General features: G+C 43.6%; 1 protein-coding gene across 2 annotated transcripts in view; it reads left to right on the top strand.

Annotated features, from left to right (window-relative positions):
- ST3GAL3 (ST3 beta-galactoside alpha-2,3-sialyltransferase 3) overlaps positions 1–26107 on the top strand; it is a 167514-nt gene that overhangs the window by 96911 nt on the left and 44496 nt on the right. For both annotated transcript variants that reach the window (XM_084291395.1, XM_084291394.1), the window contains 3 exons: positions 2385–2479; positions 15171–15234; positions 23220–23315. In XM_084291395.1, the coding sequence (XP_084147521.1) occupies positions 2385–2479; positions 15171–15234; positions 23220–23315 (255 nt within the window). The remainder of the gene's footprint in view (positions 1–2384; positions 2480–15170; positions 15235–23219; positions 23316–26107) is intronic.

The raw sequence follows: 26107 nt of genomic DNA, 5'->3' as shown, positions 1-26107 counted from the left end.
GCCAGTTAATTCCATCTGAAAATAATGCTAATTTCTGAGTCAAGTCTGATGTTACAGCATGCACCTTTTTTCTTGTGAAGTACTTTTGAATAGGTGAACTGAAGTGGCTAATTTGTTTGTTTGGTTTTTGTATATCTTTTATTACACTGTGCTACTCTGAAGAATTATTATAGGGAATTCTCTTGATTCTTGAGAGGAGAATAAAACGTGCACTTTCCGAAGCACCGGGGTTTTTCCTGAAGATTGCATATCCCAGCTGTAACCAGAGCAGCTTGGTGACCTCACAAACCAGCCCAAAGCTGTTGGTGACCCTCAGGCAGTGCCATCGTCCTTTGCTGTGGCTGCTGCTTGGGGAAAACAGAGGGTAAAAATGGGGAGCCATTCCATGGGACCTGCCTGCTGCCATCATTTCAAGTGGTAGCTCTTGAATTGTGTAAAAAACTTGCAAAGGTTCCTCCTGTTGATATTGGAAGGAGGTAGAGATGACTCCTGGGAGAGGCCCAGCAGTGTAACACAATACTTACATTTCAGTGCACCAAGATGCTTGAAAAGTCACCAGTACAAACATAAAGCTAATTTGTCAAATTATGGAAGTTCTTAGGATATTTTCAGGGTTTTATTGTATCCGCTTTGCTTGTTGTAGTTGGTTTAATAGTCCTGTGGGTTGTTTTTTTTGTTTGGTTGTTTTTTACTTAAGATCTTCAGAAGCTGTAATGTATCTGACACATCTTCCCTTCTTCCCTACTTTTTCCTAGATGGAATTATATAGATCCTTTCATATCCACAGCCCTTCTTTGGGCTCTGGAAAAACACTCCTTTCTTTCTAGAAGAGCCACATAATCTGTGCGTCCTTCTTTTATGGTTATAGATTGATTATCTTATTAAAGATCGCGTGGGTGGATGTGAAGCGGTATGCATGGGCAAGTTTGCATCTTCTATTCTTGATCTGTTAAATACTCTTGGTCTCTCTCTTCCCCATTCCTTGAGACTTCTGCAACCTCAGGTTTACTGGGTGTCTGTGATTGGACAGACAATATCGCAGTTTATAATTCAGAGTTTATTCCATCATTTCTTCACTGTGCTGCTATCTGAAATTGTGTGTACATAGCAGTGGCGTAGTGTAGATGAGTTTATCTTAAATCGGGTAGCTCAGGTCCAATAAGTTACCTGATATACAACCTGAGGGGGAAGGGTGAAACCATACCAATCGATGGGTACATCGAGCCCACTGCCAGATCAGCCAGGCTGTGCCTCTTTCAGGTAAGTGTACATCTTGTGGCTGTAGTGGAGATGTACTCTGTGACTCTGAACGTGGAGTACATTCCTTTCTTCATCTCTGTAGCACAGCATACTTGATATTGATCCAGAACATCCCTGCTACTGTTCTGGTATGATTGAATGCACAGATTTCTGATGGTATTAACACATTTGCTAGCAGTGATCGGTACATTCAGAAGTGGTCTAATATGGAGGTTTGTATTTCTGTAGTGTTTTTTGTCAAGTGCTAATTGTTTCCTTCTCTCTGACCACTTTACTAATTGTTTCTAGAAGGGACAAGTTTCGGTAGCTGCTGGGTTTTCTGTTGAGGGTATAATTAGGATAATGTATTCCCATACTGACATGGTTAAGAAGGACTAGTTCCCTCTTTTGTAAGTGATTTTGGATAGATCACAACTGTTTGGTTTGGCAAGAACATCTCTTGAATCATTTATATGTTAATGAATGCAGAAGAAAACACCTACATCTGTACTGAATTTCCATTCTCTGTAAACTGAGTGCGACTTCATGATCTGAACTGCTTCCCTTCTTGCCTTTGTTATGATAGCTGCTGTATATGTGCACATGAAAGAGGTAGAAGCAGCATTGAGAGCAGATACCTCCTGCTTTGTTTTCTGCACACCTCTGCCCAGTGCATTCACACCTGCACAGTACAGCGCTAGTAGCACACCTATATGCAATGAACAATGTAAAGGCAGCTCTGCCCCCCTTCCTCACGTGCTTTCACACACTGGCATGGAGATTCCACACATTGGCTTGTGGCTACAAAGCTTGGAGCAAAATCACGTAAACTCTGGTTGCAATTTATAACTCATTGTAACTAAATTAACAGCCAGACAATAGTGGGGAAGTTCAGCATGTCCTAAATCGTTGAATAGAAATGATCATGAGGCTCAGGATTTAAGCGTTTGGGGTGTCCTCATGGCACAGATTATGATGTATTTATTTTACTGCAGGCACCTTTGGTTAAAAGTAAAATCTTCTGTTGCAGTGTTGCCAGTGAGAATGTAAAGTCAGCACTTAGGTATTGATTCTCACAAGCTCCCTACCGAAATTTATCCTTCCTAGCTAAGGAATTAATTTCTCTCTCTTTTTGATTTCCTCAGGTTCTCGAAGCCGGCACCAATGTTCTTGGATGATTCCTTCAGGAGATGGGCTCGTATCAGGGACTTCGTACCCCCCTTTGGAATTAAAGGACAAGGTATGAGGGAATTATACAACTGTTGAAAAAGAATTGGGGGCTCTGCAGATGCTTACCCTGCCATCTTGTTTGTCCAGTTTGAAAGTTCAGTTGGTCCCTAGGGCTCTGCTTTTTTTTTTTCCCAGTGTTATAGAAAAATAGTGTACATGCAGCTCTCAGATACAGATAAATAGGGATTTTCACAGCTGGAACGTGGACCGCAGAGGCTGGGATTAGGGAGGATGGGTTAGTACACAGGGAGAGTCAGTGCAGCAATGGCAGTTTTGACCTACCACCACATTCTGGAGGAAGTGTTTTGACATCGACTGCCATAGTTTGTAGCATCTTGGCTGACAGCATCAGAGACAATCAGAGAGAGTCCAAATTGATTTAAAGTACTTTTTAACCATTAATTTGCTAAAGAACAGGTAAGGCTCATCTTTCTGAAGTTTTGGATCCTTGGGTTGACCACTGATATAAATCTTCTCATAGTGTTTGGTCATAACTATTTTAAAATTGTGCTACTTGTGCACTTGTATAGCAAATAGGAGAAATGTATTCAGATGCCTTGGCGACAATTTGCAATATATCCCATCCTCCAGCTGGAGCACGGTGGAAGGAGTTGCATTTCAGGTATGCTGTGGGACAGCAGGAGTGGTGCTGCTGGGGATGAGATGGGAGTCGGTAGCCCACCCAGCAGGTGGTGTATTTTGTGGGTGACACAAACTCCCCCCTGTCCTGTATGTGCCACCAAAGGCCTCTCTGGGCAAGTGGTGGTGGAGCAGAAGAGATGTGCTCTTAGCAGTGATTTTCTGCAGCCATCCTGAATTCTGATGTGTTTATTAAGAAGTGTTGGTGGCATTGCATCAGTTCCCATGATTTTTTTTGTCCCCTGACAAACTCAAGATTGCAGTTGGCTGGCCTCACCCCAGGGATCCAAATACCTGGGGCAGGAAGGACTGCAGCCACACAGGGCTTGAATCTGACTGTCTCTGTCCCTGGCCCTGGAAGCAGATGTGGTAGTTGTCTGTCAGAACAATCTCTGATCAAAACAAGGACTGGACTGACAAATTTCTTCTGGCTCACATTAATTCCCTTCTTTGTTTTGCATACGTCCATTTCTTGTCCAGTCAGTCTTTTGCAACTCAATAGTCAGCTAATTGCTGTCCTCTAAATCAACAAGCAAAGGTTCCTGTAAAGGCCGTAAGAAATAACACTGGCAGCACAAGTGGAAGCCTGCATTGACCACAGGAGGGCTAGTCCCCTGCTAATGGGTGCACAAGGTGTGCAAAGCTAGGGCATGCTGCCTGACCAACGTGGAGGTGGGATTTGCAGATTACACATGATGTCAGCCAGACTTAATAAAAATCATTCCGTTAAACTGAATCCAAATGGAGAAATTCACCAAAAGGGGATGACGGAATGGCTCTGGCAGCCTTTTTCCTGGGTTTGTTGCCAGCTTGTATCACCACCGCAATGTTATGTAAATCTGGTGTTTTATATTGGATTTCCTCAGTTAAAAAGAGAAATGAGAAATTGCCATTATTTAAATGGCTGAGAGCCGAAGCCATGGGACGGAAACAGTTGAATGGGTTATTTTTTTAATGCCCTCCCGGGACTGGATTTTGTGCCAAGTTTCAGTCTGGAGCAAGTTCTGTGTGTGGGAGGGTTGAATTATAAATCTCTGTAAGGCAGGATTTCTAATGGCTGTGCTGACAGCCTGCGAGTCCTAGCGATGCGAATGGCGCCCTTTCATGTTCCACATCACTTGGAATTCTTGCATCAGTCTTTTCTGGCCGGTCCCGCGGGACACGTTCGGGCTCAGCTGAGTGATTGGATGATGGGATCAGCACCTCATTAGGGCTTTCAGTCAGGGCAATCTTAACGATATCCAAACAACCGACCTAGGCAGGCAGCGGGGAGATAAGTCACGTGCTGGTGCGAGATGAAGTCTATCGGAGTGGGATGTGCATGGGAAAAAGCGTAGTCAGGGTGACTGAGAAAGTGTGGAGAGACGTGCCTGTGTTGAAACAGATGGGGCAGGAGTTTTGCTCTGTGCATATAGGAAGCCCAGTGACGCTAACAGCTGGGATTTCCGACGTGAATCACGCTGTGAAAGGTGGCTGGTGTTTACAGACACCGATTGTAACTGCCGTGGTAATGGGAAGATTTTACTGAGAACTTTGGTGAATATTCCCCAATGTTTTCAAGTTACTGTGACCTAGTCCAAGAGCAAAAATTTTTTGTGTGAAATACAGTTACAGGATGAGCTCACTTTCAGTAATGCTGCATATTCCAAGAAACTCATAGGAACTTCTCAGTGGTAGCTTGAAAGTACCAAAGTTAGGAAATAAGAGATTCTGAGCAGCTTGGAAGATAACAGCACCATTTCGGCTTTCTTTTATTAAACTTTCCTCCTCTTCTTCAGACGTCTAGCGAAAAGGTTTTCAAACTCATAGCTAAGTTTTACTTCTGAAATGAACTATTGCATTTCATGTCAGATTGGAAACTGCTGCTATCGTTAGTTAACCACCTCAGTCAGCTAAATGAAAGAAGCATGGCTATAAGCAGGTGGCTTCCCTGCTTCTTTATTAACAGGAGTTTCTGAAATGAGGTGAGAAGTAGGAACTTCTCTTGTGCAAACTCTTTTTGAACAGTAGTCCATGAGTGCCCTATACAACAAATCAGGTGAAGAGGGTTTTATGAGATGCAGTTGTACTTGTTTCTTAAACTGTCTTAAACAGGCAGGGAGTTCTTGTGCGTGTTGACTCTGATGCCACTGTTCACCAAAGACTTGGACTGAGAATTGATCCTAATTACCTGATCCCCATCCCAAACTACGTGGAACAAAAGCAGAGCTGAGAACTGTCAGGAGTCTTGGAGCTGATATAGCAGACTGAAGGTGTCATTGCATTCATCACACGTCTATTGCTCTCTCAGTGTGCAAATAAGGAAATTAATAAGTATGTCATATTTTTTGAAGAAGCACGAGTGTATTTGCTCATAGGTTTTAACACCACAAAGGGCCTCTACAAGTATCTGGCTGTTTGTGTAACAGTGGCTCTAGGTTTCACCCAGTGACTTATGCAGCCATGAGACTGTTTTTCAGAATCCAAGTCAAGACTTTCTAAATGATGAAGAATGACCACATTGTTGAACAGGAGACACTGTCACAATTGACTGTGCTTACTATAAGAAATAAAGTTGTTAGTGCTATGATGAGCTTTGTTGTCTCTTACTACGTGACTTGACAGAACCTAGAAATGGGATGTGCCTCTGTGAGTGCTTGGAAATAATGATTGCATCTCTATTAATAAATAAAATAGTTGTCCTCTGGAACTGAAGGCAGTTGAGCTCATTGTTCAAACAGGTTAACTCCCTATGGCCCCCCTCACTCCCCTACAAAGAAAAAGAGGGTGGTTATATTTAGGTTTCCTATCAAGAAAAGGTCATTCACCTATATTAGCCTCTGAACCTGTGAATGAATTAGAATAATGCAAATGTCCTGGTGGAGAGCTGCAGGGACTGTGCTAGCAATTTAATAGGGCACTTATGGGACAGCGTGGGCCCTTGCCCTGCTGCCTGTTTGTTTATTAGCGTGTATGCAGCCAAAATGAGGGCTATCCTTCAGGAACACGATGAAATTAGTCAGCTTTGAGAGCTGTCAAGAAGATCAAATTGTTAACAAGAAGCTGGAACTGTAAAAGCTACAGATGTCAAGATGTCCTGTGGGGGACATCTCAAACCGCTGAGCACCCTCCTGTGTCCCAGGCTATTGTTTCAGCACTGCCTTGGATGTTGGAGTGCCTCCCGCGTTTCATCATTTGCAGGGGTCTAATTTGCTCTTAGGAATGCTTTTTTCCCAGCACTCACCAGGCCTGCTCTTGTAGCTTTTTCTGTGAAGAACAAGGAGATTGGTTGGGTTTTACTTTAAATTGAAATTTCTGCTCATGTATTTGCACTCTTTTCTAGCAGTACTTCTATCGGTGTGGCTTAGGGAGGTATGCACATGCACATGTTGTCCATATTGTTGCGGATCCTCTGGCAAGTGCACTGCTTTCAGGGTTAAATTTGTCAATGAATAAGCAATGGAAAAATAGTTTATAGTGTTAGTGAGATTATTAATCCCAGAGGGCCTCCTCCCCAAATTTACCTCTCTAGCTAAAGCAAAAGGAAAGAGTTATTTGAAGAAGGGCAGCAAACAAGACTGGAGAAATACCTGGCTATTAATAGTATTTCTCAGTACATGTGGCTTAAAGAAGGCTTTCCTAAGAAATAGTAGCTAGTATCTGGCATCATCTCTGTGTAATAAGGACGGGAGTTGCTGGAGTTTTTATTTTGAACTTAAGCAAAAACATATGGCATAGCATATGCTTAAAAACCTAAACAACTATGATACATGTAATATCTCCTTCATGTGTTTAGTCATTGTGTCACTGCATAGCAGTAATTATGTGTCCTCACTTCTACCTTTGCTCCTGCTAGATCACTGTAAGCAGAGAGGCTGTTTTGTTGGCCCAGGATCAGTTTGTCTTTGAAGGCGATACTTATTTCTCACTGTCATGCCACCGTCTCAGAATTTGCTCTCACCACCAATTTACAAAGCCATTTCACCCCCACTGTAGTATGAGAATATTTTAAGAACATGAGAATATTAAGAACATACTTGAAATGCTACAGTTTTATTGAATGTAATAAGTTGTAGTACTGGCCAGGAGACTTTGTATTTTCATCTGATACAAGAGAGACATTGCCCAGAGCACCAATACTAATATATTGTGCAATGGTTAATTGTTCTCATACTCGGTTTTATTTGGATGTTTTTCTTTGTGTGAATGCTGCTGGGAAGAACCATGGTTCAGTGCTGCTTAGCAGTGTTTTCATTAGTCTCATGGGGGAGAGGTCATGCATCTTCAGTGAAAATGTTGAGTTTTCAGGCGTGCATATGGTATATTTGGTATAGCAAAATGTTATCAGGAAAAAAAATCTCTTTTCTTTTCATGCATGTTCTTTTCTTGCATATTTCTTTTTTCTTCCACATCAACTTTCTTGGCGTGAACAATATTTTATCTGTGAGAAAACATATTCACTTGGTCATCACAATTAAAATTTACAACTGACCCAAAAAAAGCACCATCAGAAAAGTAGGTCTTTCCCAACCTACCCTTCCAGCTCTTTGTAGAGGCTGGAGTACTACATGCAAACACCTTCCCTACCTTTTGACTCGTTCTACTTGATAATGGCGTGTCTGTTTTCTACTTTTATTTTCCAATTTCGTCTTGATTTAGTTAGCTGCACGCTGTTGTATGGATGATTTTCCTACTGTGAGCATTTTTTTGTTCTTCACTTGTTCTTAACTAAACAAGAAGCATAAAGATGTATAGATGTTAATTCTGTTCAGCATAGGTATTAATATAAGATTGTTTCTCTGCAAGTTTGATTGAGGCAGATTGCTGAACTATTTTCTACTAGAATTTTACGCTTGACCAAAATTGGTAATAGTTGCCATTATCACATGGGAATATATCTATAAAAATGTTGCTATTTCCCCCAGGGAATCTAGCTGATTTTATAACCTCAAGAAATTAAATGAGAGGTTTGAGGCAGGGGGAAAGGTTCAAGTTTCAGAAGAGGTAGAGGATCAACATTTCATTATTGCCTCCAAAGGGAAGTTGTGTCATCAGTTTTGAAGTTAAATCATCCCTCACTCTTGAGCTCTCTTGATGAAAGTACAAGCCTCCAGTGGAGTCCCTTATTTCGATTAAAATTAATGTGTTACTGTTGAATGTACTTAAAGAATAGTTCTTCTCCTAACCCGTTGAGAAGCAAAATGTGCCTGAGGGAGATCTCAAACCCCAAGTTCCCAGTTAATTGAATGACTCCAAATTAAGGTTCTTCCCAGAAGTGTTGAAACGCAATTGAGACATGGATGTTATCCCTCTCTCTTACCTCTTAGAGGGAAGAGCAGGTGTCCTCTAGCTGTCCTAAGTGCCATATTGTAATGGTTCTGCAAGGCTCAGGAGAATTAGAAATCACTGTAGTAGTTGTTGATGAAGTTTTTGTCCTTGAAGACATTGCCTGGTCACTGTGAAGGGGCATCAAAAATGCAGCAACAAGAGGAAGAACAGCCCTCTTTTAGCAACTGTATTTATTTTCCCTCGTCTTTGGACAGCATGTTATGAATCCTTCAAGGTTCACTTTCATTTGTCATGAATTAGCCTGTTTCTACAGCCTTTATTGCTTCCTGAGCACCAGACTTGAGTTTGGATCAAAATGGTTAATGCATGGCTATTGCAAAATGCTGCCCATTTTCTGGCATAATTGTTTTTTAAATTAGTGCTCCAACTTTCCGAGCCCTGGGATTATGTTGGGAACTAAACTTGTATTCTGAAAAAACAAACTCTTGGTTGTGAAGAAAAGCTTGAAAAAAAAATCCCTGAAGGCTCTAAAACTACGATGTAAATCAAGAGTCTAGATGTTTTGTATTTTATTTATATCTTATTAAAAAAAAAAAAAAAAAAAAAAAAAAGACCTTAAGGGCTTTCCCGAGCTTACATTTAATGCATGCCAGGTTTTCCTAAAATTGTTATTGCTTCTTCAGGCTTTTTTTTTTTTTTTTCTGTCTCTTGATTTGTATTTTATATCTATGCAACAGTAAATACATGTTTATCAATAAGATTAAAAATCATCAATGGAATTATTGTGGTATTAGAAGTAGTGATGGCTTGAAGTGCTGTTGTTAAAGTGTATCTCAAGTAACCAACTGAAATCTGGCACAGCGATGACCTTAAGAAAGCGTTGTCTTGTGTTTACACACGAGCTGATGTGGGGACGGAGCCCTGCAGTTTGTTGTGAGCTGCCTCGGAGAGCCAGTTCACATGTTAGCAATATGCTTCCAAGTTCTGGAAGTCTTTGTAGCTGCTTTCTCCTGCACAGACATCATAAAGTTAGCTGATCAATAACAAGCAGTGCTGCGAGGAATTTCGGACTCGCTTTGATATCTGTTTTACTCGCTGCATTCTTAGCTTCTCTAAAATACAAATGGTGTTGTGTGGCTACAGCTGGATGTGATGTTTCTGGAGGGAGCTGGAAGACGGAGCACATGGTGGGACCTGAGGCCACGGCCTCGTGCTGAGCATCAGGGTGGGGAATTACAGAATGGCTGAGGTGGGAAGGGACCTCTGGAGGTCACCTAGTCCAACCCCCTTGCTCAGGTGGGGTCCCCTGGAGCGCATTACCCAGGATTGTGTCCAGAAGGCTTTTGACTATAACATCACTCCTCCGCTCCCATACAGAGTGAGATCCTAAGGACAAAAATGCCAGAGAAGGACTTTATATGGGGATAAACTTGGGTTTTATGGGGTAGTGTAAAAAAATAAAGTATGGATTGAGTTTGTGCTTATGTCTTGTTTGCAAATATTGAGACTTGTTTCATCCATAGCTTAAATAGCATTTAGCCTGCTCCCCCCACAAAGCTAACAGGCATGTGGCATTCCATTATCATGGGGACAGTGACCATATGCAGAGGAGATGGCATGCCTCAGGGCTGTCTGTCAACCTCACCCCAGTCAGTGGATTCCCAAAAGCTGAAGTTCACAAGTGGTGGCTGGAGGTGAGGAGGCTGGGTGACCACACGTGGAGGTGGGCACCGACCAGGGCTTGCAGAGCACCACAGAGGAACACAGCTCCCTGACCCTGGGACATGCTATTCAAGTTCTTTTTGGTGGCAGTAAAGGCATGTAGACTTTCCTGATTTGAGAGAAAGATGGCTGGTGTGGAATATTTGAAAAATAGCCTCTTCTCTCGGCCATTTGAGAGTGCGTGAGCAGCTCGATGTGTTTGCTTTTAAGGCAGGCAGAAGGTAGGTCCTGTGAGATGGCTGCAGTACGCCCTGTGGAGTGAAAAGGTCTCCATTTTTTTATGATACTAGCAAGAAGCTTATGCATTAGAAACAACAGTGTTAAGTGTTGTTGACATTTACAGTGAAGGTCTCCACTCTTCCACATAAATAACAGATAAAAATGCTAGAATTCAGACTCGGGCTGGTTCTCACTGTGTGGTCACTGCCCGCCTAATTTCGAACTATTTACTTATAGTTTTTCCAAATGTCTGAAAATTTCAGGGTCAACCTGAAGTCAAGATGTACTCGAGTTCAGAGAAATCGTGCAGTCCTGAGATGCTTTTGAATCTTCTGATGTTATAAGGAGAACTGATAGAATGTGTCATGATAACTTGGGATTCTTAGATAAATTTAGTCAACTCCTCCTCTAGATAGGAGGAAAATGTGCAGAGGCTTACTGCTCTGTTTGTATAGTAATAGTGTGCGCATAGTGGTTGATAGACAAATGGGTTAAACAATCTCCCTTGCTCCCCAGTAACCTAAATTCTCCGTGACAAGAGAAAAAGTATAATAAACAGAAACTTCAACTGCGGAAAGCTGTCATAGATCCCTTGCCCTGGTGATGTGCTCGTTATTTAATAATGGGAGAAAAATGGGCCTTTGGTGACTGTGCCCTCCAAGGAGCTGCAGAGATGCAGCTTGTGCATCATCGACTTGATTGCAAGGGAGACAAAATGATTCCTATCCAGCTCAGTGCTGGTGGAAGACCCATCTTTACCCTCACTGCTTCTTAAGCTGTTTGGTGGGAAGTAAGGTGGACAAAGGGATGCTCATGTATTTTGTCCTCCGTTCTTGTTGGGCAGCACTCCCTGCCTCCCAGGGCAGAAGGGAGGAATGCACTACTTTGACTTTGAGGGATGAATCCCAGGCAGTTAGATATGAAGAAAGCTTGTATTATTTTAACTTACCTTTTCATTCAAAAATTAATTTAAAATGTGTGCTGTCCAAGAAAAATAACACAAATACCAATAATTAAGGTATTTGTCCCTATCACTTGCAGGATCTGGTTTGTTCTTATTTGTGTGATTTTTGATCTTCGGAGAAGCCATGCTTAGATGCTTTCCTTTCCCAAGACAGCTAACACCTGCAGGACGATTGCACTGACATTTAAACATCAATGTTTTCCTGTGGTCTGAAGAAAGGATTTAGTCTTGGTAATACCTGCCTTGAATCTTACAGTATGAACAGGAAGAACAGTGCACAGCAAGTGTTGCTGCTGTTGGCTTTCCTAAGCCTCCAAGCAGTTCCCAAAACTGTGGCCACTGAATGGCTGTTGGATGATCTGTGTCTGCTCCAGCCCCCTTTTGTGCCCGCAGCGAGGGCAGGTGGCAAGTTCTGCCTGCTCGGAGCTGAGCTGCCACGCAGCCCTGCAGTCTCTGCACCGTGCTCTCCAGGGTTCGTGTTTCTAGGCGTGCGGTGCCAAGACATGTCTGCAGGGCTGGTTCGCTGGGGTTCTGCACCGAACAAAAGTAGCTGAAACTTTTCCAGATGGGAAATGGTTCGCAAAGAATGAGACCTGCCTGAATGGGGATGTGCCTGAGCTAATGAGTTCTGTTACACCTGAGCTGGCTGCGTGCCTGGGCCCTGGAAGCGAGAGGTGAGTGCACGCATACCTGTTGCTTGTAACAGGAAGGATTTTTATCTTTTGTAGTACTCAGAACATGTATACTCAAGCCCCTCCCGGCCCCTCCTCAGTGCACTGGTGTACGAGGCAGAGCACACCCACCACTGTCTGCTCTTCTCATTTGCCAGGCACGAGAGAAGTTGTGCCTGGGCTGGTGCTGTGTCTGCATCCATGCCTCACTTTATTCATAACCTGGGTGAACCATCTACCAAAAAAACCCCACAAGTTGGTTGTGTAGCTGTTGCTCTAATAAAACGATCTTTCTTTTGAGCATGGTTCCATTTAAAGCAATACCCAATTGGTACCCTTAAAGATAATAGTAAAATAGATTGAGAAAAACTGACAGTTATCGGAAATAAAACGTGCTCTTCCGAAACACTGTCCTTGGACTGCTCTGTTCAGATTCCTTTGGCTTTTGCTGTGTTCAGTGCAAATAGGTTACCGGTGCCAAATGCACATGCCCCCCTCAGCAGCAGTGCAGTGTCCAGCTTCTAGCAGAGTTCAGCTCAGGTGAAAAGATCTAGTGCTTCCCCCTTGCTTGGACCATTAGCTTTCCCTGCTAGTGCTTGTGGCTCCTGTACCTGACTTCCAGTGAGGATGTTGGAGTAGAGAAACCAGCACTGAGGGCACCTGTGCTCCTTCATTCCTGCCACACGTCAATATTTGGCAATGAAGGACTTTTCCTGAGCTTCAGGCAGCAGGTTTGAACGATAACGCTGTGATTTGTGCAACTTCCAAACCTCTCAGGTGCAACGTGTTAGATTGTGGTGGTTGCTGAAAAATTGTTTCCCATTTCACTATTCCTAAGCTTTGCTGAATATCCTATCTTGTTGTTTGTTTTGTTTGTGTTTTCTCTCTGGATGATGGGAATGGGGAGCATCCCAACCCCAACCGCTGCCATATCCAGTCCTAAAGTAGTCATGTTTCATTCCTGAATGTTCGCTATGAAGGCATTACTAATTAGCTGGCAAGCTGTGAAAAACAGAATTGTTTGAGTGCATTAGTCAACTGTATCCCATGTGCTTTTTAATATAATGTAACGGATGGCCTCCAAGAAGTGCAGGGTGTTAATCTGTGGGTGGTAGAGCAAACCTGGCATAACAAAAGCTTGGTAGATGGGAGGCTGCAGCCCTTGACATGTGATCCTTTGATCTCTTTTTTCTGAGAGTATGGGAAAACAACCACAGAAACGTATACCATCCACGGAAGAGGCAGGCCAAGGAGAGGACTGTGGCATGGAGCCATTAGAGGTCACAGCAACCTACTGCTGTTGCTGAAGACATAGGGAAATAGCATTCCTGCTGGAGAGGGAGTCTGCTATCAACGTGTCAGAAAAAAAAAATCTTCAGATGAAGGAAAAATTTAAAAAGCTACATTATTTTGTTAGCAAAATATGTTGCTTTTACTCTACAATTTTTTTTTTTTTTTCCCGTAGTCTACTCCAAAATAAGATCTTCTGAAAGTAATCTCAGTCCCCAGCTTGCAACAGTTGGCAGGGGCTGTCAGTAATGCCATGTCAAAAAATCCCAAATTTGAAGTAACCATTAGTCATTTTCTGTTTATCACCTTTGTATGTCTGCCTCATGTCTCGCTGGTTTGTTGTCAGGCTCAGTTATTTGGCAGGTGGGCTGCCTCAGACCTGTGTTTGTCCCACATCCTCACCCTGTGCTTTCTGCAGTGATGGAGCAAAGCCAGCACATAAGAACAGAAATCCCTGTTTGAAAGGGACAGCCCCTAACTGCGCCAAATGCCCAAAGTAGTGTCAGGAAAAATATTAAAGTTCAGTGTAAATAATAATTTGATGTCAATCTTTTTAATGTTGCTGTGTCACTTTTAATCTTTTATGAAGAAATGACATTTGCTCTTTTGGACTGGTTGTTCCTAGGAACCTTTGAACCAGTTGACCAAGGCATTTAGGGAAAGGATGTGACAGATATCTATAATCTCCTGAGGAAAGTGGAAGGGACTGATTGTTCACAGTCTTTTCCAGTATAAATGAAGGTAGGAGTAGCCAGATTCAGAATCAGGAAAGGGAAGTGACTGAGAGTCCATATGGATCCAGGAGGACTCTGAGCTCATAGGACAGAAATCACTGCAGGTTGCCAGATCCATAGGAGCTATACCTGATGTGCAGAACCCTGATATGAAAATAGCTAAATTCTAGAGGATTATTTGAGAGAAGCACTATGTCTGTTTGCTTTGTTCTTGTGCTCTTAGGCAGCTGCTTAAGGCAGCAGTTAGAGCCAGGATTTGGGGACAGACAGACTGTCTGAACTAGTGCAGCCGTTCTGGAGTTCCTGGTACATCTGTAAACCCAGGCTAGCCAGAGCATTGCTGCTGCATGGACGGGACGTGATGGAGTTTGGATCTTTATGGGGGAGAGAGGTTGAAGAAACTTGGTATGAAGGATGAATCTAGAAGGGAGCAGACTCCACAGCTTCCAGAGTTTATAGATTTATTTATGTGTAATCATTGTGCTTCTGTAATTTAATACGTTTAATATGGGCATGTGTCTATGCTTGCATAACTAACACCATCTGGTTGCTGCAGTGTTCTCTGGGTATCAGTTTAGGCTTTGTGGCTCCATGGGCATTTCTTTAAGCAGCTGTGATGGTTTAATTGGATTCTGCCATGAAGAAAGCCAGACTGAGGAACTGAACTAAAAGTAACTAAGCAAAATAAAACTAAATAAAAAGTAAATACAAATACAAAAGCGAAATCTAACTAAACTAGAAGTATAAACTAAAAGTAACCCAGCAAAATAGAAAGCATTAATTTTAATGTGTTTCTGTTCCTGCATCCAGTTCACCACTCAGCTGTGTAAAAGCTTGCATGAAGCAAGCACTGGCAGTGGTATTGGCTTTTTCATGTCTGAAGTGTTTGTGGGACTGCAATCCCAGGGAAGTGGGTGTGAAACCACTGCCTTAAACTGGAATTTTTTTCCTTGCACCCTCTCTGTGCAAGTCTCTGGTGCACTCTGTCAGAATTTGGCACCTCATGTGTCTTTGCAGTCAGTGTGTGAAGGTCATTGTCCAAATGAAATAGGAATATGCGAGTTCAAGCGGTTATTCGTGATGAGAACCTTATTTCAGTCCCTCCAAGTAAGTGCTTCAGAAGCCTTACATCCCTTTGTTTTTCATTTCCGCTCGAAGTGAGTTCTTCCTAATGTCTTCTTCCTTTCTCCCCAGATAATCTGATCAAAGCCATCCTGTCAGCAACCAAAGATTACCGTCTAACTCCAGCTCTTGACAGGTAAGATGAGACCTTTCAGAGTAGGAGGAATTGAAGCAATTATTTTCCCTGTCCTAAATAAATGTTGCCAGAGATTGCCTGTGCCTTGGAGGTGGATCAGGAGCTGGAAAGAGTCCTCTTTCCAGTAAATCTGTAAACTCTGGAGGCCTTTAAGTCAAGCATAAGTGGAAAAAACAGCCTTTACCTTTTGACTATTTCCTAGTCTTTTGTTCCCTGTGGTATCACAGTACACTCTCTTGCCTATTTTTCAAATAAGTAAATAGCTGCTTTTCAATAAACACATTCTTTTTCAGCCTTTCTGACAAAGAAATAGGATCACAAGGACCTCTTAGCGGGAAAGAAGGGGCTGGCTTGTTTTAACAATGTTTCATGAATTCCTCACTCTTAAAGCAGGAATGTGTGATTGTGTTGTCCCAGCCTGTGCCAGGATGCGATAGCAATTCTCTTGGGTCCTGAGGTATTTGGACTGATGCCTTTGGAAGAAGCTCCTGTGATTCTTCAGTCCTATTTCTAGAGCTTGCTTCTGAGACTCACTGACATGTTAATGATCAGCTTTCCAATGATACTCCTCTAGTCTTTCCTATATTTGCTTTACTGTCATTCCTATCCCTTGCCCTGCAGTTCTGGTTCAGTGCCACCTCCCGGACTGGAGGTGGTTTCCTTGAGAAGCTGTCGGAGTTTTTCACTGGGACACGCTTTCTTTCACAAGTCCTCATACTACTCCTTTCCAAGCAGCTTCCTTGAACGCAGGCTAGCAACACAATTCCTGCTTTCTAAACACCTTGGTTTTATTTCCTGGCCCAGCATCCCCTCTGTCCACTTTTCCATGACGAAGTTCAGAAGCTTTTCCAGCCTTTCCATAACTCTCCACATCTCGCACGTTGATTGTAGAGCTTGCCAACTATGGTTAGAGTTGGGAGTTCATCTCTGTGTTGAAAGTTTTTTCTTTTATTTTTATTTTTTGCAATCCATGTGCTAATTTAGGTTGCTTTGAAGTTTGTCTTCTCTCACAGCAATGCCGGATACACTTAGCCTTCAGAATATGGATTAATTTGGGAAATGATGTCCAGAAGGCAAAATCATTTCACAAATGACCTTTGAGATTTTACACACAATTGAGTCTCACCCATCTGGGATTTATCTCAGCCCTGGTTGGAGAGTTAAGATTTTAATCTGTTGAAAAATCTACAGATAGACACTTTCAAAAGTTTGCTCATGGGAAATAAGTGTTAATGACATGGAGGGCAGGTGAAATATTCGTGCAGTGAGAGTTAATGTAGTAGCGACTCTTGCTGCTCACCTGTTTTTTGAGGGGTGGGATGTTGTTGTGTTTTTTGTTGTTATTGCTGTTGTGCTTTTTTTTTAAAGTCCTTTCTCAGGAGATTGTGAGATACAGCCACACTAGCACCAGCTGCTCACTTTTTTTTTTGTTTTCTTTATAATGGCTTTGGTGTAGAGACAGGAGAGACTTAACACTTAGGTTTGCGTGCTTGTACATAGACTGGGGAAATACTGTTTCCTTTGGAACTTCTGTGGTAAACGCAGAGCAGTGGATATTGAATGTCAAGTATGCATTTCTTTTAGCAGCCCAGAAGCCAGGTGCAGGGAGATCAGTCTCTTCTGGGGCTGTGCAAACTGTGTATGCACACACATGCATGTTGGCACCCTGAGAACAGGGTGCTGCAATGCTCTACTGCAGTCAAGTAGGCGTTGTAGGAGAAGGCATAACGTATCTTCTGAGCTGATGGAAGCAGGTGGATTACTGCTAGCTGTGGTCATCTCTGGATGTTGTTTTCCCCATTCAGTGGGGCAAATGGGCCACTTCATGTGTCTGTATCTCTGGGCAGTAAGTGCTTTTTTCCTCAAATGAAGTGAATGCAATTTTCCTTGTCATTTCTTACCTGTTTCCTGAGTCAGCCTCTGATGGGGATGGCAGCTAGGTGAGATAGCACTCCTTTGTGTGCTCAATTCCAGCTGCTGTGTGCATGCTTTGGGATCAAATACCTCCTGTGGCATTTCCAAGTGAGCAAGTCTTATAAAGGAAGAGAAAAATTGAAGCTGGTGTGGGAGAAAGGGACAAGAAAGGCTTGGAAATTGCAAAGTGAGAACCTGAAGCAGTAGGTAGATGGAGTTGCAGCAAAGGGGCTTGGGTATGCTTCCCAGGATGTTCTCTGGTGTGCTTATTGATGAATTACAGTGCTGGCAGCAAGGGGCCTGCACTATTTTGGATTCCAAAAGAGCTGATGGGGCAGGCTGTTGAGGGAAGGCTATCTACTTTCCGATCTTGGCTCAAGCTCCAAGCAGAGACAACAGTTCATTCATTCCAGTTCATTCCTGCCTTGGTTGAAGCGGTCAACTTCAGAGCTAACCAAAACTTAAAGCACATTACTGAGGGCATTACCCAAATACCTCATGAACACTGACAGGCATGGGGCATCAACTGCCTCGCCAGGAACCCTGTTCCAGTCTTTGGCCACTTCCGCAGTAAAGACATTTTTCTCAATACCTTGTCTGAAGGGAGATTTTAAAGTGAGCCTATTTTAAAGGTTTCTCTCCTAACCTAGATCGTTTCAGTGACCTCACTTACAGAGCTCTCCTCCCACTGAGCAGTGGCGCTGGCACAGCATTGGAGCAGCAGCATGAGAGGCAGAGGGCTAGGGCTGGGTGGGGAGGGTGAGCACTGCTCAGTCTATTGAAGCAAGCGTTCATGTAACCACACGCTGAACGCAGCTTTCCCGGGGGAAGGGAGGGAGAGGCAGGGGAGGTGAGGTCAGAGCAGTGCGTGAGAGCATAGGAAGGAAAGAGGAGATTAGGGCTGTTTGGGGGGGGAACCTACACCAAGCCTTAAGTCTCGTCCCCACCCAAGCTTCTCCATTTCTGAGCTCCTCCACAAAGCTACCCCTTGGAGATGTTACCTTTGCTTACGTCCTAGAAGCCCTGGAAGTGAACTTGTTTGTTTAATTACCCCTGTGCCAAAAGGGCATCCTGATGCACCTTTCCTGACACAATGTACCGATGTGGTGCTGAAATGAGGCAAACTCAATCCTTCCGGGTATGCGTACACCTTTCATCATCCCAAAACAGCTTTGTCAACTCACTCCAACTAATCCCTCCATTGTGAACAGAGTCGTGTTAATAACTTGCAGCAGCTGGAGGGCACGCGAACAAATGCTACAGTTCAAGTCTGTAGCAGTGCAAGTGATGCTGTGCTTTCTTAGCCATTCTTCGTGTCAGCTTTATTATGGCACGTTTTGTGTTGTACTGCTTCTGGGAACGTGTTCCTGTTCCAGGGCAGGAGGTAGGTAACGTTGCAGCTCTCTTTGTGAGGGTAGTTGCAACTCAGCACTGAGCTTTTCTGAAGAAGACTGGAGATCCAGGGGGCATCCTGTGGAATTAGTGTCCTCTTCTTTTGGTGCTGGCCTATCTTTGTCCCTAGCACAGGTGTTCACAGGCCTTGTCTTTGACACTTCTGGGTTATCTTGTCCTCTGGCTTTTCCAAGCCCATTTATACCCTTCTTGGTTTTGCTGTTTTAGTGGTTCCTCCAGTGGCCTACCCCTCATTCTGCAAATCAAGCTTGATTTCCAGTTGCCCAGCTCTTTTGCTAGCTGGCCTTCAACAGATTTTGGGTTTAAATTTCTGTGGTGACTGCCTATAAATTTCATAGGAATGACATAAATCCAAAAATCTAATTGACCATTTTGTATTGCCTCCAGATAACAATGAAGGAAAACCGAGGGTTTACACTTACAACTAAATATTTACTAGCACAGCATGTAAGCTAACAAGTGAGGAAGGAACCTGGTAGAGCAGGAGAGGAAGTGTCTGTGTCCCCATCTCATATTGGTAGCACCAGTCTAAGGAGCAGCAGCCAGACCAAACCAGGACGTGCTATGCCTCCCTAAGCACCAGTTGCCCTAAAGACGTATTTTTTCTAATTACTCTGTTATATCTTTCCTCAAAGCTTTCAGTTCCAGACTTGCGTAATGGAAGGCTTTGTGGTTTTTTTCCCCTTACAAATCCCTAAAGGGTTTTGACAAGGAAGGAAGAGGAAGTAGCAATTGCTACAATGCATACACGTGTTTACAGTACCGTATTGTTCAAGAAGGTCTGCGTGAATTCTGGTTTTGGTGTAGATGAACTCAACCTCTAAGCATCTGTGTCAGAGGCTGCACATCTGGCTCCAGTTCCCAGCTTAGGGCTTTTGGGAAAGTCTGGCGTGGAAAGTCCGTGACCCTCCTTCATACCACCCTGGTAGCAAGCTGGAACCTGGGCCGTGTCGGACGTTTCACTACTTGAGCTGTTCTGGAAAAGACATCCAGGGTTGACGTGATATGTACACAAACCCAAAGGTGTTTGCACACCGTTTGGGGGAAACAATTGAGCTGGGGAACCGATGCTGCCCACACGGATGAAATTTGCCTGGAGCCAGCAGTGTCTTTGTGGGTTTCCTGTGCTCAGGCACTGTCAGTGCTTGCTGTGAAGGGATTCAGCTACACTAGTACCAAGTGTCCAAGTTTCTGGTCATGTTTGATGCCTGACACATCCCATTTCTGGTCAGGTTTGATGCCTGACACATCCCTGCTGAATGTTTCCTTTTTGCAGCGCCATCAGGGTAGCCCTACAATCTTCTGTGCCCCACAGTGTGGTTGCCGAAGCTGGTGAGACTGAGCCAGCTTACTTGTCTGCCTCTCTTGAGCCAAACAGTCCTGGTTGCCCAGACTTAACATTCGTGCCCAACGTGCAGAACCTAGGCAAAGTCCAAGACTTGCCATACCTTCGTCACGTGCACCTGAGGAATGCCATCTGCACCCAACTTGTGCTTTCTGGGTGTGCAGCAGATACTTCTGGCATGGTGGTGACAGTATGTAAAGTACTTATCAAAAATATAAGAAAAAGACAGTAGAAGATCAAAGACGAGAGCTTAGTGTCAGAAAGAAATGAAAATTTGATCTGCAGACTTGAGGAGATGGATTTTTTTGGATGAAGAGAGAGTGATGGTATCCCATTTGACAGCAATGATGGAATGTTTTGTTTATTTTTATTAGAACTGTCAGGATGTTAAATAGCAATTATATCTTTTTAAATCAGTAAGCACTGGAAAGTATTTAAAGAGTTAAGTAAGGAGGGTTTTTTGTTATTACCGTTTGCTTTTTAACCCTTCTTGGAATTTTGGCTAGAACAGCAAATGTGCCATTCATGGGGAGATATAAGAGATGAGATGTTGGTTTTGTAAGTTGATTAACTCTTTTTTGCAGAAAAAACACTGGGAAGTTTGATATGGGACAGAGCTAGGATGGCAGCATAATTTATGTTAGTTATCTTGGGTTTTATGAAGATAAAACCTTGTCATGTAGGTGGGATTTATTTTTTTAAGATAAAGTAGAAACTTGATAAAATAGAAGCTTGATAAAGGTAACCTTTTAAAGATAGGCATTATTTATGTCTTAGTCCAGCATTTTGTTCTGATTCTATGCAACATCTTTGCAGATATGGCAGCTTCTTAGGAATGGAATATGAGACACAGCTTCAAAAAGCTACTGTCAGGGTTGAGAATTAATCCTTTAGTGACACTTCTGCTGTCAGCCTGCTGGCAGGTATTCTCAGTGACTAAGACTGACTTGCAGGAAATGTAAAATTGCACTAAAATTGCCAAAGACTGGGGCAGTAAGGAGTAGGAGGTTTGGATCAGTCTAGACCTCTGCTTCTTTAATGAGCCAACCCAAAAGTCAGACACCTCAGAGGGGACATCGCAGATCGCATTTACAAGGTGAGGATTATATTCTGCCAACCCATGGTTATAAAATGAGCACTGAGGTGATCTATGTAAAATATCTGTGTGAAAGGGACCCTGCTTTTGAGCAGCATTAGCTCCGCATGCTGGTGCTCCAGAGGCAGTGCTTCAGAGGTTTGGGGCGAAGTTGAAAAGGGTTCAGAGAGGTGCTGCAAATGTGACTCAAGATCTAGGAGAGCTGCCATCGCGTGAGACATGCGATGAACTCGATCCAGTTCGTACGGTCAACAGAAAGTTAAGAATGGGCTTTGATCGGTCTACAAGTACTGTGTGGGAACGGGGCCATCAAGAGAGGCCACTCGAACGGCTTTGGCTGGTGGAACTGGCTCTTCCCTCGTGCAGCAGCTCGTGCTCACCAGTCTGCCCCGGGACGGACGATCCACCTCGAGGCAGATGTTTACACGCAGTGGTTTGTCAGTGAGAGGGTCACGTGCGGATGTGGAAGGCACTGCTGACAGTAGATGGTGCTTTAATTTAGCAGAAAAGGGAAGAATGTGCTTAAGTGGTTTGAGGCTGAAACAAACACATCTGCATTCGAAATCGGTGAAAGCTCAAATCCTAACAGTAAGTGGGTAGAGCTGAGCGTCTGTAACTTGGAGCTTTCGGATGTCAGCACAGGATTTTGCATAAAAAACTAGGAGTCAGAAATGTCATGGCTCAGAGACAGATGGGGAGAGAAATTACAGTATTTCACCCAGTGCTCTGTTATTTAGGAGGTCAAACTTTTTTATCATAATCATCCAAAATGTGTATTTCCATCGGAAACTTCACCTGGCCAGAACCAAATAGTCTCTGTTGGTTTGCCTCCTGCAGCACCTTTCCCTTAGAGGTTTTGACAAAACCATTGCCGTCGTTGCCACTCGAATGCCATTTGGGACTGACTCTTTCCCTTCCTTCCTTGCCCCAATATACTGCTGAAGCAGATCTTGCCTCTTCTTTGTCACTGGCACCAGAACTGTGTATTTTTTTCTTGTGCCATTATCTATAAAAGTCTTCCTGTATTGCTTGATTTAATTAACACAAACATCCATGCTTCTTTGGCCTTTAAGGATGCAGGCGTGTGTCTGCCTTGTTGTTGGAAGGTTTCTTTGTGGAAGGGCTGGGGACTCCAGTGCAGCTCTGTCTGGGCTTGGGAAGCTGTTCCGAGTGGTTTTTTGGGTGCTGCACTGTTAACTGCACGCGCATGTCTGGCTGATGGCTCTGTCAGCAGGGTAACCCTCGGTGATTTAGCTGATTCTTTCAAGTGTGCTCCAGCCCTGCTCTGCAGAGATGGACCCCACATAAGCAGAGCTTTCCCCACTCTGGCTCCTCAGGCTGAGCGCAGCACAGAAGAGCCCGGGCAGCTGTGCCTGGGACTGAGCAGGCCGCCTAGCCCAGAGATCTGCTCCAAGCGGCTGATTGCCTTGGACCCTTTCCGAAGAAGGCTCTGCAGACACGTATTCCTGCAGCGAACTACCAGAGCTGGGGGCACGCTGCCAGAAGAGCCAGCTGCGTTTGGGATTAGATGGCTGGAAAGAAGTCCTCTCCCCGTCTTCGAAACAAAATCACTTCTTAACATCTGCTGTAAAGAGTTCTCGTGACTCATGGCTCCACGAGAAGCCATTCTCTTCCTTTTCTTTTCTGTTTCTCTGATAATTAAGGTTATTTTCCTTCCTAGTCCTCACCCGTTGTGTCTATGTATGTGTTTCCTCCTGCGGGCGGGGTAGGGTCCTTTTTCTGTCCATGTAGTGTTTTTCCATCTCTTGAAGTCTCATGAGAACAGCAGCAATTTTGCACTCAGCAAGGTGAGCACCCCCCAGATAACCTGACAAGGTCTGCCTACACGCTGAAAATTGCTCAGAGAGAGGATTTCCTTACTGAGCCCTTGCCTTATTGCTATTTCAGTGATAAATGAGTAATGAAGAGGTTTAACTAAACAGGTGGGTTTGATTCAAGCCCATCATTACAGGGGATGTGGGGGGAGAAGACTTGCTTGTCCTGACAGCCCGTCTCACCAGGCCACACATGGAGTGAGGTGTTGAAAGCAGTTTATCATAGGCGATGCCTGGGCATGATGAGGTGAGCTGGGGATCCAAGTGTTTCTCTGTCCTCCCCTTGATTCTTAATATTCCCAAAGGTTTCTTGGGTTCTTGGGTGGATGCAAACAGAAAGTCATGTTACAAAAATCACCTCTTTCCTGTGTTTTCTCCACAGTCTCAGCTGCCGACGATGTATTATTGTGGGAAATGGTGGAGTACTTGCCAATAAGTCGTTGGGGTCAAAAATTGACGACTACGATGTTGTTGTCAGGTGAGTCTTTGGCATCACAGTTTTCTTGTCATTTATTCAGTTTCAGTGTCAGTTGGCATGCTCTGCAGGCAAAGGCTAAACATACACTAGTGAAGATATCCATTAGTATGGAATCATTAACTAATGTGGAGGAAAAACATCAAGAATATATAAATGTTTAAGTTACAAATGGTGATCCCATCAAAGGGTAAGGGCACTCCTCAAGCATTCCATGTTCCACAGCTGTTTGGGAATGTGCTCTCTCCTACAATTCAACTTGAACCTTCTTTTTTGAGCTGCTTTTTTAAAAGCTGCTTCTTCTATAATGCCCTTAGGTGGTGAATCAGTAAAACGTACTGTTATATCTGTTCACAAGTACACCCCCTTGGTAGTCTAGGGAAGAATTATTTGTCATATATATATAGTGTTCCCCAGGATCCACATTTTACAGGTAGGAAGGAAAGAACTACAAACTGTGCAGCATAGGGTCTCAGGAAGCAGTAAACCTCCATGAGTGAGGACCCCATAATGATTAAACAGCAGTAGGTGTGCCCTAGAAGCTGTGAATATTTCAATTGTTTCACTGTGGATGATGGTGTTGAATAAGGGAGCAGGAGCAGAATGGCTCCGAGTGGAAAGGACCACAGTCGAAGTTAGGACTCTTTGCTTTTGCTGAGGACCTGGATCATCGCCATCTCAGAATGCTTGAAAAACGTGCTGATATGGGAAATCATAGGTCTGGTCATAACTCTTAGCAATAAATCTGTCAAGTCAGGGAGGTGTTCTGGGTGACTGGAGATTAACAAATATAATACCTGTGCTAATGGAGAGTGAGTGTGTGTAGGAGGGAGGAGGACATGCTCTGGGGAACTAAACCTATTTGTCTGACTTGGAAAAATGCATGGTTTTGTAGCAGGTTCTGAAGTGTGAGTAACAAAATATTATGATGGTAAATAGGAGAAGTGGGATAAACCACAGTGTAGATTTGTAAAAATTGCTTTAACAGAGTCTAAGCTACTGTTTTTTTTCTTCATAACATAACTGGTTTCATATCAAAGAGAGTGTAACCAATCTCACCTCTCTGAACTGTAGTCAACCATGAGATGTGGTGGCAAATGGCAAATTCTTAGATAATTTTGAACAAAGAAAATGATTACTAAAAGAATTTAAGGTACAGAGAAGATATTTAGCATGGTCTCTTTTCTCTCTTGTGTGCTAGTAATGGGCACACAAGAAAAGAACAGAACATACATAGAATAACAACTACCCTCTTGACTCCGGACAAAGACCAAGAAGATCCTTTTCAGTCCTTTGGTCCTGTGAGCTGTTCCCTGCTGCCCCGGTATTGCTCTGGACACAGGGATGATTGCTCAGAACAGGATGAAACTTTCACAGCCCTTCTCCCAGTTCATCACACTATCAGTTGCTAGCGAAGAGCTTGTACTGCTTGTCATAGTCTGGTGGCTTGCAATTATCTCAGCTGCTGTTATTAAAATTCAGTTACAGCCTCTTTTTGGGCGCAGGCTGTTCACAAAGTAGCAAGAGAACAGTTTCAATCCATCTGTGTTAGGCCACCCACTAAAATTTACATCAGAAGGTTTACTATTTAATTTCCAAATGAAAAGTTCAACTCTTTCTCCCCACATCCATAAATCCAAGTCAGTTTGCAAGCTGAGAGGATAAGAGGGCAGCTAAGCACCTGTGCTGGCTGCAGGTTGGATAAAGGAGAGAAAAGTCAACTGCAAAGGTTAAATGAAGCCAGGTGGCTGGATGTGAGACAAGAGGAGGTGAGAGCAGACTACTTCTTAACTGCATCCACTTGCTTCGTTTTTCTTCCTGTGGAAGCTTGGGAAGTCCTTTGTGTATAGCATCCTTTTTTTTGGGTTGCAAAGCTCCTTGTAAGGGTCAGATTTGGGACTTCAGATATGAGTTTTAAGGGAAAAAATGAAGCATCTTTGTAGACAAAGAAATGATCCAGCAGGATAAGGAGCTTTTTTTTTTATGCATCATGTCTTACTGTGTGAGGGCCATTAATTGCAGCAAGAAATCTTTTATCTTGTGATAAAGAAAGTCAGATTAGCTTTGACAGTTCTAAAACCGTGTGGAGTGAGTTTGTTGCTGGTTTTTCTTTAACTGGGTGTTCCCAGATTTCAGTGCAGATGTTATTCCCGGCTGTCACACTGTTTACCTGGCAAGAGCTTCTTGCAGCAGTTATCAGTGCTCTAACGTGTAAAAATACCTCTTTAGAATAGATTGCAGAGGGGAAGACAGGTGTATATCAGCAACTCCTGAGTGAGATAGGGGGTTCGCCTATGGAGAAAACTGTGTCCATGGGCTGTATGAGGAGGTCTGGCTTCCTAGAAGTTGTACAAGATGTAGCTGAGTTCATCGCTAGTGGCGTGCCTTACCTGAGAGGAAGCTCAAGCTGCCTAACGTGTACCTTGGTGCGTGCAGGTTGCAGCTGCCAGAACTCTCCCTGCTCGATTGCCCGCACTGCCCCAGGGGTGCCGGCTGCTGGTGCTGGCTCATTAGCAGGACCCCAGTGCTATGACTCCATCAGCAGCTCGCGTTCTGGCCCTTTGCTGGAGAGTGGAGTTCATTTTACTTGGGGGAAATGGTTTGTTTTGTTTCCTGTCTAGATACGAAGTAGGGGTCCCAGGTTTGGGGAGCTTTAGCAAGGTAAGCAGCGAAACGGCTCACCCAGCGGCTGGGAGCAGGGAGACCCCTGCCAAAGAGCTGCACGTTGATCTGAAAGGACCACAGACACTAACCATCCCCTCATGTTCCAGAAGACAGATGAAAATATGCCTAAC

The sequence above is a fragment of the Netta rufina genome (assembly GCF_964035555.1).
Source record: "Netta rufina genome assembly, chromosome: 8".
In the NCBI taxonomy this organism is placed as follows: domain Eukaryota; kingdom Metazoa; phylum Chordata; class Aves; order Anseriformes; family Anatidae; genus Netta; species Netta rufina.
Note: the sequence above shows the minus strand (reverse complement) of the source record. Positions and strands in the feature narration are given on the sequence as shown.